The following is a 20,063-nucleotide window of genomic DNA, read 5'->3' as shown; positions in this document are numbered from 1 at the left end:
CTATCTAGCTGGGGAAAATCCTCGGAACTGGTTTCAAGTTGTAATTTAACAGGACATGAAACAGCAATAGACGATCAGTACAATATGCCAGTTCGTCATTTCCCATCTCATTTACACTTGCTCTGTTTAAAGAATTCTAAAGCATTTTCATTGTCTGGACTGTCCGATGCACATGTATACGGTTTATAAATCTCATTTGCTTTTACCTAGCGCCCCTGGGTGTTCTGATCCAGAAAAGTGACTGTCCTCGGATTGTTTAATGACTCATCTTTGCTGGTCGTTTGTTCTAAACATAACACATAATTTTAACTGCTGCTTGTTCTCCAGAACTCGTTTCCCTCATCGCAATCTGGTAAAGCTTATCTCCCCTATATTCCGTACTCCATAAAATATAGCGAGGCTCTACCGGGCTCTAGCACATTAACTAACGAAAATTAGGTCACCCTAGACAGGTTAAAAGTTGACTAGAATAAAAATAGGCCCCGCTGGAAAGGTTAAAAGTTGAATTCTGTTGAAACAGCTGTCAATGATTGTTTAAGATAAACAGTTAAGAGATAACACTACGTGTAGTAAGCATTATTTTATGTCACACAATCTTCCGAATGATTCGCATGTGTCAGTAGTACATGCAAACATGGATCGTGCAACTGGCGCTAGAGGTGGCTTGGGTCTGTCAGACTCGGCATAATCACTCTGTCTCTGCTACCCTTCCACATTTTAAACCTCCAAATGCGTAAAATTCCATAACAACACTAAATACGTTACAGAAGCTGGCCCCAGGTCAGGTAAACATGGTGTTGGTACACTGGGCTCATGGGGCTATGCTTTGGATGTTGTGTTGGATGGCGTTCAGCACCAAGGACAGGCATGATGACATATCTTCCTACCGACCGCAATGCCAATAGCTGTGGTTTCTCAGCGTAAATATCAAACGGTTATTAATTGTGATGCTAAAACTGTTATATGCCAAAGCTAGTGGTCTATAAAACTCCAAAAGTCATGTTTTATAAAAGTTACATTTTTACCCTGATAATTCATCCCCTCCCCTCAATGCAACGATCAAAAATAAATGAAAAGCCATAGATTGCAACCCTCTTTGTCGCCCCCTGCAAATCTTTATACTAATTCCACAGGATGTCTCTCTCATTTGTGGTCTTGACAACAAATGGATCATATAAGTAGTAAATTATTCTGATTAATTATTTAACTAAGAAGATCGGCCGAACATTATGTATAAATATTAAGTTTACTTGTTGATTCAGTTGCAAACCACAATAAAGACAGTCCAGGAGTTGGTGATTCATTGTTTTAATTTGGCCTTGTGATTTCACATTGCACACACTATGAACACACTGAAGCTACACTATGTTACATTGCAAGTACATGTATTACACTGTATCTGAAGACACATTGCACACACTATGAACAGACTGAAGCTACACTATGTTACATTGCAAGTACATGTATTACACTGTATCTGAAGACAGCTTAAGAGAGGGAATTTTCATATCAGTTTGTCTGTCAGTAGTACTATTAGTACTATACAAAACTACAACAGGTTAAAGTTCTACAGTCATGCTGGTTATCTAGCCTCTGATATGTACTACAATTGTGCGTAACTTTTACACAGACTAAGTAGAGACCAGGAGGTCAATAGGATGTCTATTTTAGTCGGCAAGTCTATATGATGTCTACTTTACGTGTACAGTTTGTACTTATAGATTGCAGATCAGATGGAAGATGATTTTCAGTTCTCGTCCATGTATTTTGCAGGCATAAATGAACATTCTGAGGCATGATGAGGGTACTTTGCGCCTTTATAATCCTTTTAACAGTCAGGAGCAGGGCTGTATCCAGCTTTATCCTTTTTTTTCCGTCACACTTATTCTTTGGGAGCCCAAGTTGTTTACTGTTCTTTTAACCTGGAGAGAAGACGTTTTCATCAATTTCATGTCACAAAGTTTGAATTTTTTGGAAGGAGGGGGTGTATCTTTTTGTCTCAAGCAAAATCAAGCAAATTTCCCTCCTGGGACAGAGGGATGGGTCCGGGAGACACCCCTGCTCAGGAGTGATGTCTGTTTTAGTCGGCAATTCTATATGATGTCTATTTTACTCGGCAAGTCTATATGATGTCTATTTTACTCGGCAAGTCTATATGATGTCTACTTTACTTGGCAAGTCTATATGATGTCTACTTTACTTGGCAAGTCTATATGATGTCTACTTTACGTGTACTTATAAATTGCAGGTCAGATGCAAGATGATTTTCAGTTCTTGTCCATGTATCTTGCAGGCATAATTGGACATTCTGAGGCATAATGATGGTATTTTTAGCCTATAACCCTTGTCCTGCTGGCAATTTTTACGCAATTTTTTTCATTGATCTAATATCTTAATCTGGGCATTGGCCCTTGACTTTTTCTGCACTGCCGTGGCATACCGGTAGTTACTTCTGCATTTGGTGCATAACCCCCAACCTGTACATATACGGGACCCACATACAGGCTCTGTAATGTGCAACTCATATATATATATATGGGTCCAGCAGGACAAGGGTTTTCAAAACGCCTTCAACGCTCAGGAGTCGTAGTTGATCTCGTGAGGAAGCGCGGACCGGCGCGGGTAGAAGGTGTAGTCGATGGGGAAGTGGAGCAGGTTGGCGACGGACGAGGTGTAGATGTCGGCGAATCGCATGAGGCGGCGGGAAAAGTAGGTGGGGTTGTGGTGCGTGCGGAACAGGCTGCCGAACTGGGGGTTGAAGATGTCCTTTGTGTAATGTCTGGAAAGAAAATTACACATTGAAACACACTGTTTTAAGAATATAAGTACTGCTGCATTATGATGCATGCATGGACAACTGTTATATGAACCCTTGTCCGTTGAAATCTTGTAACATTGAAATAAACAATGATTGAAAGTAAATAATGGGTTCCATGTTTTTTTCCTCTTCCTAGGTAGATTGGCTGGTTGGTTGGTGAGCAGAATAAAATTTATTCCTTTGGAAGCGTTATGAACCCACTGCGAACCATGAGACCACTGCCACATAAAACCCTCCTATTTTAGAAGTACAGTAGTCCAGTTACCTTTCTCTGTAGCTAAGAGTCCTGGAGGCAGTAAGTATAAAGTATAAAGTTCCTCAGAAGTTCAGTGTGCGGCCAGTTCTATATACAATTTACGAATCGCGAAGCAAGAACATAATAGGCAGAGAATATGCTCTTTCAGGGTGCTTTTTCTAGTTCAATATTTTCCAACTCTAGGTTCTCTCAACAGAGATGGTATCATACCTGAGTTCTTTCATCTCCTCCATCCACTCTGGTAGTACAGTCTTCACTGCCGGGTCGTGTCTGTATTTCTGATGGGGATCAATCAAATCTGTTAGAACATAGCTCACAACCCCTTTCCACAAGAGACTGACACTGCTGAGTGACTGCTGAGCTACAAAACATTTCACAGATTGCAAATTTCATTGATAAAAAAAGAATGCATTGTGTTTTAGATATCATACTTTTACATCATGCATCATATCACAGTCATAAAATCCAATTTTTCGTCGCTCAATGGTCTCTCAGCATTGCTGTCTTAGTTGCTATTTACAGGAAATCTACACTCAACCACGTGCATGTCAGGTGAGTGACACAGTCGGGTTTCAAACTCACGACATCTTGCTCCAGAGGCAGGGTCACTATCCACTGGACCATGCATGCTACAAAGCCTGTTCCAAACCTTCAACTTCAACTTTAAGTGAACTCCCAGATGAATTACCTCCATGAACATGATTATACACTCTATACCCTATACCTATGGCGTTGTGTGGCGCAAGTGCAGAGCGCACGGCTGTCAAACGATGGGACCCAGGATCGAATCCCGGGGTTGTGCCCATAGACATGTCTGAACTTGCGCCCAGACGTTGTGCCCTTGGGAAAGGCACTTTACACGCATTCCCCTCTCAGTTAGAGGGACAAGTCTCCAACGGCAGCTGTCTTCAACTGGCGGACGAGAGCAGCGCCAGACGGGCTGGCGTTATCAAGGCGGACCTTGAGTGTAAGAGTCATCCCGCAGCTCGCTGCAAGCATCCCAACCAGAACCAGCACGTCTCCCTCGAATTGGTGCCGCTGGAGATGGCGGATGCCCAAAGTGTGTGGGTCTCAGATTCGCAACCTGTCATCCACCTTAAACAAATTCACGCGAAGGCCACCGTGTCAACGGTCACCATACTCGATCTGTATTTGTATCTGTACTATGTATCTGTACTATGTATCTGTACTATGTATCTGAATACGAATAAATATAATACGAGTGGTTGCCATCATAAAAACCCTATACCTGTATACTTTAGAGTATTACCACGTACCTGTTGGCTCTCGATCAGCCCCTGTAGTGCCAGTAACCAGGAGATGGTGTCCTTGTAGCTGGAGGAGTTGCTGATCTTGATCTCATCCTGGAATAGATTTTGTTTAAATTAGCCACTCCATACTGATCAGGGTCATTCGGGGTATTGCCAGGGGTATTACAAATCAACAGGCCATATTCAGGAAAGGTTTAGACAATAGATAGAGACAATATACAGCATGTGGAGGGCTGTACCAACATTTGGAATACTCATTCGAAACTTTGATACCTACTCCTTTCTAACATTGATAACTATCATACAAAATACCGATTACAGGACTGAAGAATGTTGTAATACTATTAGGTAATTCTTAGGAGTTCAGCTGTATCTAGATGATAAGTTGTAAGATGATTTCCATTGTATCCTACAGTAGCCTGCTGAGACAGTGGTGCTAATTTGGACACAGCATTGTAATTTCTGGTACATGTATGTAGCTTTCACTTCCATCTCATAGAGACTGAGGTACATGTCAGATGTTTTATCTATTAAACAATCCAATTTTCCAGAATGAAAAACAAGGAAGTTCCTACCTCCAGTTCAGGGATGATTGCACCTGTTCTCCAGCCATGCCTCAGGAAGGGATCCTGCAAACAGTAACATTTACTTTTAGAAATGACCCACTGTTTGATATTGTGTACTACAAAAAAAGATTATCACTTTCGAGGACTAGAAATACAAGATATACTCTGGGTGATACCACTCTACGAATGTAGTTACCGCCAAATCACTGTAGACGTGGTCCCCAAAGTACAGCACCCTGGCACCGTACCAGCCTGTCATGTGCCGGAAGTCCTGAAGATTACCCTGTCACAGAGAAAAGACATGTCGTCAAGCTTTAAAGTCTGGACATGATTATGTGTTACTCACCAAATTGGGGGCCAACTAAGCAAGAAGCATGGCCAAGAAACACTCTTTTGAAATATAATGGTTTACTTTTCACATCAAGTATTTTGCAGACTTTGACATAACATTTCAAAGTATATTAAAACAGTAACAGTTTGTATCTTCTTTTTATGTCAGAGGTATCCCAATATTTTTTTAGATCATGGGAAATGAAGGCAAGAAGAAAGAGTACAATATAATCACAGTACTGAATTAGATTCTACCAACCTGTATATAAACCTGCCCCTTCCGTAGACTTGTCACCCTCTCAAACTTACAGGTGCCCATTGTCTTACTGACTTCTCGGAAGGGTCTGTGAACAAGACAACCACAAAGAACTTTACTCTATAGAGAGAAACTCAGTTTGCAAATTTGTAAACTAAAAAATAAGAACATTTTTGTCACACCTGTAACTTTTGTATAATAAACAATGTGCCTTACTTGACACTCCCGACATGTCACTGTATGTTTTGTGTTGTTATCATATCTTTTTAAAAAACTTAAAAAACTGTCAGCAGGTAAGAAGAAAAATGATAACAGACTGAAGACCCTTGCAATGAAGGCATTTTCTACCTTTTTTGGTCAGTGAAGAATTTTGGCTTCCTGGATTCTGCAATGACAACATCAAACATCTCCATCCAGTTGGGCCCAGCAATGTACTCCATCCCTCGCTGGCTGGAAGGGCAGAACAACATGACCTTGGTATACACAGCAGGTGTCAATCAACAATCTACAGTGGTAATCGCAAAACAACTGTTACAGTGACTGCATCATGAACTCCATCAAATTGAACATTTTGTAGGTTAGTCTTGATACACAAAATTCTTTTGACTACTTGGAATGGCAGAATAACATGAAAGTAAGTAAGGTAACCGTAATATTCACAGATGGTGTCAATCCAAAATCCACACAGTTTACCTGTTAGTACATACTGGTAATCACAAAATAACCCTCCATAAAAGATCAAGGGAACATTTTGTAGGTTAGTCTAGTTAATATAAAGTTAAAATTAACACAAACAAACACACAGAACAAAAAAAAAATACCTCCATTTTCAAGGAGGTTATGATCAGACACAAGAAGCTGCTGCTGCAGTACTTACACAAACCAGTAGGGACTGTTTGTGATGAGGAAGAGTTTTTTACCAGCCCCAGCCAGCCTTCTCAGCACCTGTGACACCTCCTCCCCACGCTCAAGGTATCTGTCTAGAGTCCGAAAGGGAAAAATCAGGTAGAGGATAAAAGAAATGGAAAATTAATAATATGTAAATGTATATAAGAATAAAAGGCCTACAATCTTTTCTCCAGCTAAATTTAGCCTTTAGCACTCCAGCCGTGCACCCCATTCTCTATTGGTTAGGCAACAGGGAGAAGGTCAACTGTTTTCACACATATGCTTCTACATCAGATTTTTTCGGTGCTATTTCTGCTTGTATCTGGATGAACAAGATACAGGCCAGTAGAGGCCAGTCTGCATTGATGTATGAAACTGTCTAAAATTTTCCAAAATGCCAACTGAGATGCTTGTAATGCAGACAAGCACAACTAGGGGGCAGTTCAGTACAGGTCTGACTGCATGCCAGGTATTCAAGTTAAAAGGTTAGTTCTGGTAAGACTTAAGACATATAATAAGTTTAACATCTTTACCCATGTCTTCTGCCACAGCTTTGTGCATGTCCCCACTGAGGTGCACTGATATGACTGCATTCTGAAAAGAGAAAGGAAATTTTGATGAAATGTCTATAATCTATCATCGAGGAGAGGGTCTTGTTAAGCAATCACTGCTTGTAGCCAAATCATCTTGATTAAAATATTTGTGAATAACTGAAAAAAATCTAATATCATAAGATATAATATCGTCATCACATGCAGGAATTAATATTACAGATCTGATTAAAGTAACTGTTGAACATAACTGTAAAAACAACACCATTGAAAGTTATTTTTAAACTGTTACGGTATACTGTTAAAATAAAGTTCAGCTGTGGTCTTGATCTCACCTTAACATCATAGAAGAGGTACTCTGGGTCATACTCTATCCCATTCTTGAGGAAAAACTGAAAAACACAATTACAACATATATTTATCAACATGTGTAGCCTACATAGCTTATGTTTTTGAGTCACTTAAAATAGTCAAGAGTATCCAACAGGACTCATACCCCATTGTAAAAAAGACATTCAAGGTCTACAAATTTATGCTAACATCTCCATAGATAGTGTGAACCCATTGGAAGAGGTCTACAGAGTCAGATCGTCTACTGTCCTTCCAATGACCTCCATGGCTTGTCCTTCCACTGTTTCCATGGCAACCTCTACTGAAGAGATGATAAGGATCAGTATGGCACAGGATTGTCTCCAGTTTTAAATGATTTTCTGTTGTTGTTATTTTATGTTGAATCTGTCAGTTTAAGCTTACCAAAGTACATTTTCATCAATTTCCTATCATAAAGTTAAGATTTTTTGACCGACAGTGTGAAATTTTTGTCTGTCCCAACAAGCACATTTCCGTCCAGGGGCAGAGGGACGGGTCCTGGAGACAATCCCGGTATGGCAGGACAGGTACTACAAGTGGGGGGAGGGGTCAGGCAGGTAGTATCGCCAGGTGAGTCCACAGGTATGTCTGCCGATGTGTGGGAAATCTGGGATAATATCAGAGCACATTCTCAAGAGCAGATGCCAGCCGAGGGGCGGGACAGCATGGCAGATGTGTGTGATGGAAGCTGTCGTGTCTTTGCTTTAGAGATGTCTCTATAGCTCAACTGGTAGCAGCCTCACAGTTGAGCTCCTGGTTCCAATTAGTTATTGCTAACTGGGAGACCCTGGTTCAATCCTGGGTCAGGACATCTCGGTTGGGGCTGTACCCGTCTTTTTGCACCTGTCTTTCACAGGGCACATAGGGCAGCATGCTGTTGAAAGTTTCCATACCAGGCACTACAAGGGTCTGAACAAACCAATGAATGAGGCAGCGTCTTTGCAAGCAAAATGAATCCTTGGTACGTTTAGCAGCCCTGAAAATACAAGGAACATCACTATACAATTGAACAATCCCAGGTACCCTTTACATGACACAACAAGCTGACAGTGAAAATAGCGTAACTCTCAAGAATTTCATAAAAGCATCACAATGTCTACACAAACCATCCTGAATTCACCTGGTAACTAGGCAACCAGACAAACAGGCGCCATGCTCCTCCCTCCGCCATGCCCTAATGACGGTACATCACCACTGGGGAGAACTTAACATTCCACATAACTCTGTAATACCTGGATAACACTAACACAGCTCGAACTATCAACATTCCTATGGTATGTTTGTTGGCCAGCACAAATGTCCCAGAAGGCTAGCAATGTGGCAAGTATCAGCCAACATCCCTACCAAGACCATAAAATTGATTATAGCTTACACGTAACTTGCACAAGGATGTGATCCACACTTCTACTTTCCATAGGCATTTCTTTTATGTCAATGATTTGTCTTAACTAAGTTTTGATAGTATGCTTTGCCTGAGTTTTATAACCGCACCAGGGGTAAAACCAATAGACACATGTGAATACTGGTAGGGAAAGGTACGATACTATCTATAACTTGAGATACTGGGTTACCTATCACTGATGCTCTACTCTTTTTTTCTGGTTTTAGATCCGTATGAAAACACATCCCACAAATCAAGATTAATATGTCATCTGTTATCACCAAAACAGGATTCCAATGTTTCTGTTTGCGGTGGGAAAGGCACAACTGTAACGTCTCACGGACACTGCGTCATCAATCATCACAAGACTATTCATCAACCTTTACTGTCAAAAATCATGAAATATTCTACCTCGAAATTTCTCCCCAAACACCTGTAACTAGATCTGATAAAGAGATGCTTCAACATGTCTTGGTCACAAATGATGTAGATTATGGAATTCCTTAGATGTCTTACTGTTGTTGATACAACCATTTCGTGGACAACTGTTTGTACCCATCTGTACTGTTCAATTTTCATAAAGTCCACTCAACAAGGTTCTATCATGAACCTCCTTGGTCCACTACTTTTGGAGGAATGACGAACCAGCAAAAAACTGTTTTCAAGCAACCTTGTGAAACTTTTTAAAATGCTGTAGCCGACTATCATTTAAGGCATGAGCGTCACAATGCTTGTTAAACTGAGTATCAGTCTCCTCAATATATTCAGCAATTTCAAACTTGTAGAAGTGAACAATTATGAAATAGTCGCTTGAGAGAAGTTACAGAATTATTTTTTATTGCTATGTAACAACATTACAAAAATTAGTCCTACCTATCTTCCTGCACTCATCTGTCAAAATCTTATTACCAAAAATAAAATGAAATGTTTTAAAGGTCCACAAATGACATTACTTTTCTGTACGGAGACATTACCATGAAATCTCTTTTTAAAACCCCAACAAATATGTATGGCACCCTGGGGATGTGGTTTTAGCACCAAGGACAGGAAGATCTGAACAGCAACACTTGATGAAATATAACTTGCCTCGGTAGAAACCATTTCTACATCGCATATTACTCCGTGTTAGTTAAGTAAGACATCACAATATCATGTCGAGATCTAAATATTGCTTTTGCAATATTGTCCGTATCCAAAGAGGATAGTACATTGCACAATCCAAACTATGGTGAGTACCACATGCCCGTTTGAAGTCAAGATGATATATCATACAAGACAGTACAAGGGGGTTTATTGTCCAGCACTGGTTACCCTTTTGAACTGTACATCGGGGTCACTTACTGGTCACAACCTAAGGGTCATCGAGTGTCAACATAAGGCTCTTATTAACGCTCATCACTGCCAGCTTTTGTCACTCAGTCCTTGACTATCATACCATGGGTGTGTGGACAAAGAAGTTTGCCTTCCCATGGATGAAAAAAACAGTTTTAACTGTAACAGTTATAATCTCGTCTCATTGTTAGAAAGATGCCTGGAAGAGAAACAAAGCAGTGGCCGTGTGGCCAGGTGAGCAGCACACCTGTGCTGAGGTGCACTCCGGGAGGCGCGGCAGGCAGGGGGCAGCCCAGGGCCAGCTCATCTGCACCCGCCACATCAAAGCGCCTAATGAGAGGGTGGCTAACAGGTGGGAGCTTTGATCACCTGTGCTGCTGTGATCGCTACAGACTGGCGCAACCAATTATATCAACATGTGGAAACTGCAACTCTGCATGTCAAAACTGTTTACAACTACCCAAGTACCTTACAACAAGTTTTCACTTGTGGTAACAGCTCCAAGCTACATCACTGTAACATGTCCAACGTTTAAAGATTTAGTCAAACAGACTGGCCCAACCAATTATACCAACATGTAGAAACTGCAACGCTGCATGTCAAAACTGTTTACAACAGTTACTACAAGCATCCAAGTACCTTGTCCAGTATACAACCAGTCCAGAACCAGAACCTTGCAACTATAGTTTTTACTCATTCTAATAGTACTCAAGGTGATGTCACTGTAACATGTCCAACATTTAAAGATTTAGTCAATACAAAGTACATGTAGTCCTTTCAGTAAGGTGACTCAAACAGACTGGCGCCACCAACTATACTGCATGTGGAAACTACAACGCTGGATGTCAAAACTGTTTACAAGGATCCAAGTACCTTACAACCAGTTTTCACCGGTGCTAACGGTACTCAAGATGACGTTACTGTAACATATCAAACATTTAAAGATTTTAAAGTCAATACATGTAGTCCTTTCAGTAAGATGACTCATAATGGGAAACGTAGCCAGCCAGTCATTAGTTTAAGGCTGAATATGAAAAAGAACAGGCACGCCTACTGACCGCTTGCCAACCCAACAAATGATTGCGAGGGGAGATCTGTATTTTGTCACCATTGAAATCATATAATTAAACTCCCATCCACAAAGAAGCATATATAGTATTGGAACATTTATGAAAACACTGATTTTTTTTGCCCAAGTATATTCCATGTCCAAATCAAGGGACTACTGACTTTCTTTCAAAATGATAATTGAAAAAGGTTATTACTGTAGTCAGCAGCTCATAGAAAAGTTTGGATGATGACCTTGCAGAATTAAATATATGTTTTCATGGCAGTAACTCAGCAGGGTATCTACGAATCCAAAAGACAGAGGCACACTGAATACTGAATTACAGGGAGGCCAGTGGCCTGTTTGTTTAATGACAAGGCCCAGGCAAGGTGTGGTCCTGTTAATCGATTTCACTCCCAAAGAGAAAGACTAATGGGGAGAAATGCCGCCGGTGGAACAATTACAACTCATGATGTGGCAGATTAAAGGGTTTCTCACCTGGAGAAATAATCATAGGAGTTGAGGGTCCAGTAATGAGTGGCTAATGACAGGGTCTAGCAGAGATGGCCTGGGGGAGGGGGGCAAGGAGTTACAGATCTGGCCAATCATGTCAGAAGCAGAGCAGTCTCCAAGACCCTCTGTCCTGGGATGGAAATTTGCTTGGTAGACAGAAAAAAATCATCTCATCTGTCCCAAAAGTCTAAACTGCATGACATGAAACTGATGAAAATGTATTTTTGTAAGCTAAAAATGACAGATTTAACAACAAAGATTTTTTAACAACATGGGCTCCCAAACAATGAGTGGGACAGAAAAAAATTAAAGCTGTAGGCAAAGTCACACACTCGGTTGTACAGTTAGGCTACACAATCTTACTAACTTGTGAAACAGCTTTTTAGGGGTTAAAGGGTCAGGAGAGGACTTTCATACATTTTGTACCTCAGCATGTATCCACATAGTACATGATATATGCATAAACACAAACACTTGTGTGAACAAAGGAATGGAGACCACAAAAACTTTACTATCCATTCACAGCACATTCCTTTGAGGTATAACCAAACAGTATCCCCTTGCACAGTATACTGTTATCACGTAATCCGCGCTATCTAACATGTAGATCATGCATTCTTAAAAAACATCAACAATTCATAAAACTGTGGATACCCACACACCAACGAATGATAAAATTGTGTACAGTTTATTCAGTACTGTTGATAGTTTGCTGAATATGGTTGGTTGAACACTGTTTTATATACTGAACATACACCATTGTTGTTGGTAGTACATTGTACATACAGCAGAATTGTTTTGGGTTTGCTGTCAATCATGCAACAGGCATTTTAGAATTCTTATACATAAAAACAAATTTTGTTAGCCTAAGGATAAAACAACTAACCAGAGATTAATTTGTAGGGAATGAAATCTGAAGTACCTCTTTCTAAAAAGACCAGATGCTACAAACCTCTTCCCTGAAAAACTTTATGTTTTAAACTAAGTATAGAGATCTTCAAAAAGTTAAATTTTGTTTTGAATAACTGATCATGACTGATCAACTTGAATCATGTTTCAAAGGCTGCTGGGAAAAGAGTCACATAGAATACATTTCCTGACAAAGTCCTTGCAAATGATACAACATGTAATAGGAAAAAATAATCTAACATTGCACACATTGATTTGCAAAATTTTGTGGAAAAACAGACGTTTCTCACTCTTTATATAACTTTCTTGGCGTTAAAGAAATTTCTTGACTCATAATATACATGTACTTGGCAAGGGTGAGGAATATATCTGAAATCTACATACTAGTAGTAATTCCTTGGATTTTCCAAGGAGGAGGAGGAGGGTAGAAGGCTGAAGATACAGCAAGAGCTAATTTGAGATACCCATAGTGAGAGGGGGTGTCCAGGGTGCTGAACTGCTGGGTGACTTTCCCATCATACTTCTGACATAAGGTTTTATGAAATATAGCTTAGCAGTTCTATAGGTGCTTAAACTATTACAGTCACCTGCAAAGACAAAGCTTCTTAAAGTTTTCTTTCCTTTGAATGTTAACATTTGGAAGCATAGACAGTTCAATTGGTGAGCTCCTCTTATTCAAATTTCACCACAGGCCAACAATTTGGAGATAAACATTAATGTATTAGTAAAGATTGGCCTTGACCATTGACCCACAAGCCTAATCATCAGATTCATTCAGAGGTCCAAATTTAGGCCCTTCACAATGAACATGCAAATGATAAAATGCTTTTTATTTCATGGTATACTATCACCCATTCTGTCTGTCGGCAAGTTGACAGCATGTACAAGTTTATACAGCCTTGTAGCAATCCTTTGAATTCGTAACTTGTGTGTTTGAATGGTAGTCAAGCTGGGGGTGACCCAACCTTTGCATCTGATAGCAAACCTGATCACCGAGCCTATGGAGAACATGAATATCTACAGATATCTGCACTACATGGTCATGGTCCACCCTGGCTTCACCTACATGTAGATAGGACCTGGGCACCTTGGCTGGGTTTACACAGTCACACGACTTGGAATCGACTCAGGACTGTGCAAGGAGAACCATAGGCCACTCAAGTAGCGTCTTCTTGTAGGAAAACTCCACTTGAGCAGCCCAAAGCTCTTCCACACAGACCAGAGTCAACTCCAAAACTTGTGTGTAAATTGGGCTACTGTCACTGCCCTTCTAGCCTAGTGATCATTGTTCTTCATGCCCACAGGAAAAGAATGTGACCCATGTACCTGTGGTAATCCTGCTCATTTGCATATCAGATTTCTCATCAATCACTGGTTTTGACCATGACAGGTGTACATTGTATGTCCAACTTATAGTTGCCCTGCAGTAACCTCTGCAAGGAAAGAGCAACTGTAATTAAAGACATTCTGTAGCTTTCAATACATTTGCCAAGGTTTTGGGGCTGTGTGTCTGTTTGTGAACAGCATAACTCCTGAAGTTGTGGATGGATCTTTATGATATTTGGAATATTGGTGGCAAAATGAAAATGATTTAATTGAGATTATGAGTCCTCTGGCAGCTTTCTATGGTATTGCTACAGGAATTCAAGTTTTGATATCTTGTGTTCTGGGCATGTTATGGTCATGATTTTTCTATGGTAGACAGCTCTCTGACTCGTGAAGAAGTGGCATGGTTTGGGCCCCCTAGCCACTTTTTTCAAGTGCAAGGGCTAATTCTGTTTGAGACTTTGAAGACGAATAACTCAAGACATGGTTGGTGGATCATCATGACTTTTGGTACACACTTGTTTTTCTGATACAGCATGAGCTGAGTTGAGCATGAGCTGAAATATACATTGTAGAAAAAAGACTTAACATGATAATGGACTTACATGTATTTATATAATGGTGCCCAACTTACTACACCAGGGCTAAACACTGGGGATGGGTCAACAGCATTTGTTTGAGTCTTGATTAATTCACCTGTGTGCTTTATTGCTCTTGCTAATCTCGGATTGAAAGCAAACTTTCCAAACATGTTGTCTAAAATTAGTAAAACTGGAATGGAGGATCAACATAATTCATGATTTCTATTTATGATCACAATTTTTCCCTCTGATGAAAAATGCATGAGTCCTTGGAATTTATGTAGTTATCCTTAAAGGCTTGGCTTGAGATACAGGTAATTAAAAAAAATGCAACTATTTCTGGCATAAGCATTTCATAGCTAGATCTAGCTGTAAGTGAACCCCGCAATAAGTTGCTTTCAGGATCCTGTACAATTCTCAAAGTAAACAAAGAGACACAAAGACTTGCAATTGGGTGGAAAATGACTGGAAACATTGGCCTCAAAGTTGGTCCACTTGAGCCTGAGTCTCTTATTGACACATCCTGGTCATCCCATTGTACAAGGGATATCTTTCACTATCTTTTAGTGCAACCCATTAACCTTGGAATGGAACTGTAGAAAGGGTGTACCTCAAGATCTTATCTGTGCAATTTGAGATCACTATCGGTGGCGAGAGATTACTATCAGTGGCTTGTTACAATTATAGGTAAGGTTGGCACCGTCATTAAGCATTATAAGTTCAATGACTTATAAAAGTCTTTCATCTAACTCTGAAGAAAACCGGCAGCACCTTCCACGCTGTTATGTACTGTAATTCTTGTTTCTTTCACTGTAACTTTATGTTCACTATTTTCACTGTCACCTCTGTACAATAGACTTATCATCACCCTGAAAGACCTGTTGTAATTATCTGTAAATCCCTTGCCGCCACCCTGAAGTTGAAGTTAAGTGAAAATGTCCATTTTCCTTACACCGTGAAATTTTGCTACCGTGAAGATATACTAAGTAGTGAACTACAGTAATTTGATCAGAATCAAAAGGTGGGCACTTTTTGTAGGAATGGGTAACATTGTCCACAAATTTTGATTTTTAGACCTTTGAACCACAAATCCTTTTACTTCTGGTTGGTAACAGGATTTTCTGAGAGCTGGGGTCAAATATTTCAAATTTGACACCTGTCCTGCACCTGGATGACTGTTTCAACTTTGTTGCTCCTTCTGTATCAATCATGCTGCTTCTTTCATCTATCAAAAAGTTCTGTCTGAGTTACTGCAAGAGGTGTGCTTTGGCAGTTTGAGGTTCTTGAGTACTTCACTAGAAAAGCAGCTAGTGCACCAGAAAAAAGTGCTATTTACACAGACTACCAAAACATCAGCATTTGTTTAGTATAGCAAAGAGTTACAATAACTGACATTTTTAAAGAAAAAGTTGTGACAATTTGGCCATGTTGTTATCCAGCAAACCTCAGACTGAGACAAAGTATGACTTTTTTCCGACAGCTAATAGTGCAATGGCATTGCCACTACTCAACTAACACATGAACCTCCCCTGAGTCATCTTTTAATCCTCAAAGTGCCATGTGTCTACGAGAACAACTAGTTCTTGTCAGCAATGACAGTGAAAGGCTTCATTACCGATAACACTGTCAAATCATCAAACAGCCTTTTCCTGTGACCTTTGACATGTTGTTAAACAAGTTGTGCTGAAATAATGTGGGATTAAGCAACCTTTTGGCATTCTATAAGGAATGTGATCATTGTCAATCAATGAAATCGGATGCAGAAGGGAGGTACACAATTTTTAATGTAGACTGTCTAATAATAGTAAATATGGAAGGGGAGGAAGTTTCTCAACCACCCTCCCTGCACTTAAAAGGTTTAGACTTCAAGAATTTGCCAATCTGAGAAAAAGAAATATTCCAATGACAGAAATCTATGACGATCTTGAAACCATAAATCATGCCTAAAGGTTAGAATAATATGTACAACATGTTTTCTATTTAATTATATAAAACTGTCACAGCAAAATTTAATTTTCTTCCCGGGGCTCTGTTACTCGCAACAATTGCTCATACCTTCCTACCAGAGTGACCTTGTCGAAGGAGAAGAAAAGTTCCGTGACAAACAACAGGGGAGCGACAGTAACTCTTAAATGATTCTGTGACCCATGCGCTAACAAGAGAAGAATGGAGGGTTGTTCAATATGACAATTGTGATGTATGGCTCTTCCGACTGGTTACTGCTTCAAGCTATTTAATTGTGGAAGGGAAAAGTGTTACTTTGAGGTTGACTCCAGCTTAAGCTTGTTTACAAATGTCAGGAGAGCAACCTAATATCCGATCAACTGTAACAGTCAGTCCTGTATGTCTAAATAAGGGCAACCAGAATCACTAATATTCAACATACACAATGCTATGTGTTAATAAATCAAGAGCGATTTTCAATATTTGTAGCTCTTAAAAATCCCCCTTCTCTATTAAGCAATTTCCAGTATAAAACAAAAGCAGCTTGCTGAATTCTTTTTTTCCAATCACCAATCTTGTTTCAATCACTTAACTTTTATTCCTCTTGTAGAATTTCAATTGCTTTGATTCTCACTAAAAATTCTAAAACTAAAATGGTGGCACTATCTAATATCCAGTCATGATCATGCTTTTTGAATTCACAATCATACTAGGTCATCATTCTGCAAAAATCTAGAGCATCTTTATATATCACCTCTTTGTGTTATTCCTACAATTTAGTAACAAATTTTAAGATCTGTTAATTGCAAATGGAATTTTAGAGTCTTGAAAATTGAACATTATGCAGTGAAAGCTACGGAACTATTGATGATGATGATGATGATGATGATGAAATTGGAAACATAACATAACTGATGGAAAGTCTGCAGCAACAAAAATAAAGATAGTGACCACATCTTAGTGATATTGACTATTGAAATGAAAAAATAACAAACTGCAACAAAAGTCAGGTAACCAAATCTTATGGTAATATTGACTAATGAAATAAGATAGAGAAGTTTGAACAAAATACTTAATATATGGTCAGATGGGATTGTGGGAAATTGCAACATAAAGGATAAGACAGCTTGCATCAGCTGAAGAAAGGTGTAAACTGCAACATTTGGGTGGTGTGCCTGTGGGTGTTACTTGATATTTTGAGTTGCATACCATCAACAATTGAAACAATAACATTAATATCCTATTGTGTGGGTTGTAGGATTGATCCAGGATTTAACAGTTCTGTAGACAAAATAAGTCATTACATGTTCTTTTAATTACCTTAGTACAGATAACAATCATCATGGCTGTGGGTAGGGAGAGCTCTGTTTTGGTGGAAGCCTTGATGCAAAAACCCATATTTTCTTTTTTCTATTGCTGTATATTAATCATAAAAGACAACCTTTATCCTTAATGAAATGGACAAAACAATGCCAATTGCTACTGTTGCTTAACTTATGCATGGAAAAGCAGATACTGTACATTGACCAGTTACTGTGGAATTTTGCGAAAATTTTGCAGAGCCATTAAAAAAAAACTATTCTGAACTCTGGTAATTTTCTTCCTAATCGTTAGCCTGGGTGCCATCCTATTACTACCAGTCTGAGAGCTCCTGTACTCGCTTCCCTCAAAAATTAAGCCTCGGTAGTAATCAAATGGCACCAAGGCTACCTAATAGTAATACTAATAGTATGGTGTGGTATACCTACTAGTTACTAATCTGGTATTACACAAAGAAAGTAGTCACCAACAAAAACAGTTCTGTACTATAGTATAGGGATGATACCATTAACTGGGTGGCTTCACAAGAACAGGCATCGCCTTTATTCTGACCAGCCATAACTTGTGAGGTGTCAAGGTCCGGAAGGCACTAATTTGTCAGCATGAGGGAGTTGCCCACAGGTGCGAAGATGTAACCACAGGTGTGAGCATGTTAGCATTACTCATGCCAGCCATTGGGACATCTACTCATAGAGGTCAGCTCAAGGTCAAGGTCAAGAAGGTCAAACCTTCTCCCTGCTGAAGTAGCCTTTTTGCAAATTTTTATTGGTTACAGTGTTAGGGCCCTACTTCTGCATAATATTCAAGTGTGCATAAGTTGCGCATTTACTTTTTTTGTGTTTAAATTGATTTAAATTTGCGGGGAAGAAGTTGTTTTGTACTTTGACCAACTGTTGTTTTATTTATCTATTTACAGGTGTTGTGCAGCCTTAGTTATCAAACCAAAGAAATGACTTTAAAGAAATGGCTGCAAACTTAACCTAAACCAAAAACGTGTTAATACACAAAATGATGCGCACTTGTATATACCCACAAGTGTGAAGGGGGCTTTAGACAGCAGGGACAAGGTTTGGGAGCAAGGTTCAAATTAGATTCAATGCTGTGTTTACCCAATGCATCTTCTCTATTCATCAAAATGGGAGACCACTTCTACTGTGTTGTCAGTTTACAAATCATGATGCATGTACCGTATGGCAAAAGAGAACAAGGCAATTGGAGATGGTGAACATCATCCCCTTACTCATACTGCTTTGCTTCCCTTCCAGTCGCGAAGACAACAATGCCAGCATTGAGGATGTATTGCAATGTTATAATGTGTAAATTGGGAATCGCAGGAACACAGACTGATAGAAATTTAGTTGAAAATAACACTTCACTCCTTTGAGGTCAACAGTTGATGTATGGACAAGGCATCAGTTAGCTGGTTTTAGGTATCAGGTATCATATTCACAGGAACTGGACTCTATATAGATTGTCTTGCAGACACAATGTAGAATTTCAAAGCGGTTGGCAAAACAATAGAAAGGGAATGGTTGGCCCTATGGTACATAGTGCATATAGACCACAATGCACAATGTACAAAGTCATGTTTAACAAAGAAATTATAGTGAATATCAGTACTATATAATACATGTACCTCCATGTAAAATTGTTATACCCTTCCAGCTGTCAGAATGGTAACCACCCTCTTTCCATTAGAGGCTGTGACCCCACTATGAACGCTGAGCGACCAAAGATTTGACAAATTATTTCATTGTCTTTTAAATCATACTTTTATAATTAGTAAATATTCATCATATTCCAATTATGAAATCAAATCATGGAGGTCACACAAATCCCATTTTGGTCGCTGTACAGTCTCTCAGCGAGCGCTGTCTAGTGGAAACTCCTTTCCTCACTGGCCTGTAGCTTCATGAAAATGTAGATTGAAAGTCTTCCAATGCAAGAACCTCGGAGCCTATAAAACCTGTCTATACTCAAATGCTACCAGTACCTGTCTGAATGGTATCTTGCAGTCAATCAAAACATTGTTCACATTTTGAATCCATCATATTGCAAATATATTCTCCGCCTCTCTATGTGTTAACACACATTGAGATGGCAAAATCCCCCCACAGACACTTATTTCTAAGATGCTATCAGTGTCCAAATCTTGCCGCTATCTGCCGTGCTATCACGCCATCTTCATGTACGCACCATAATTGGGCAGATACTGCAAATTAAAACATACTGGACTAATGCGCGCTCCGCAAACAGTGGAGCTGGAGTCGCCTCCCTGGTTAGTGTCATGTTATTTAGGTGAGACGTCCCTGACAGGATAATGCGTCGTACAGACGCGATTCTCCGCATTTATTACAGCATGTCTGCCCACGGTGGAGCCAGGCTAACGTGCCAGGACTAGCCA

General features: G+C 39.7%; 1 protein-coding gene across 1 annotated transcript in view; it reads right to left on the bottom strand.

Moving 5' to 3' along the window:
• Positions 1-1,292: 1,292 nt before the first annotated feature.
• Positions 1,293-20,063, bottom strand: part of LOC136422412 (5'-nucleotidase domain-containing protein 3-like) — a 33,760-nt gene continuing 14,989 nt past the window's right edge. Inside the window, exons 6-15 of the mRNA XM_066410180.1 lie at positions 7,272-7,328; positions 6,919-6,979; positions 6,375-6,477; positions 5,846-5,947; positions 5,501-5,585; positions 5,108-5,194; positions 4,921-4,974; positions 4,352-4,438; positions 3,285-3,352; positions 1,293-2,779 (exon numbers count right to left, since the gene is read on the bottom strand). Coding sequence (XP_066266277.1) covers positions 2,578-2,779; positions 3,285-3,352; positions 4,352-4,438; positions 4,921-4,974; positions 5,108-5,194; positions 5,501-5,585; positions 5,846-5,947; positions 6,375-6,477; positions 6,919-6,979; positions 7,272-7,328 — 906 coding nt within the window. The 3' untranslated portion in view covers positions 1,293-2,577. The remainder of the gene's footprint in view (positions 2,780-3,284; positions 3,353-4,351; positions 4,439-4,920; positions 4,975-5,107; positions 5,195-5,500; positions 5,586-5,845; positions 5,948-6,374; positions 6,478-6,918; positions 6,980-7,271; positions 7,329-20,063) is intronic.

Source organism: Branchiostoma lanceolatum, chromosome 17 (assembly GCF_035083965.1).
Source record: "Branchiostoma lanceolatum isolate klBraLanc5 chromosome 17, klBraLanc5.hap2, whole genome shotgun sequence".
NCBI classification, from domain to species: domain Eukaryota; kingdom Metazoa; phylum Chordata; class Leptocardii; order Amphioxiformes; family Branchiostomatidae; genus Branchiostoma; species Branchiostoma lanceolatum.
Note: the sequence above shows the minus strand (reverse complement) of the source record. Positions and strands in the feature narration are given on the sequence as shown.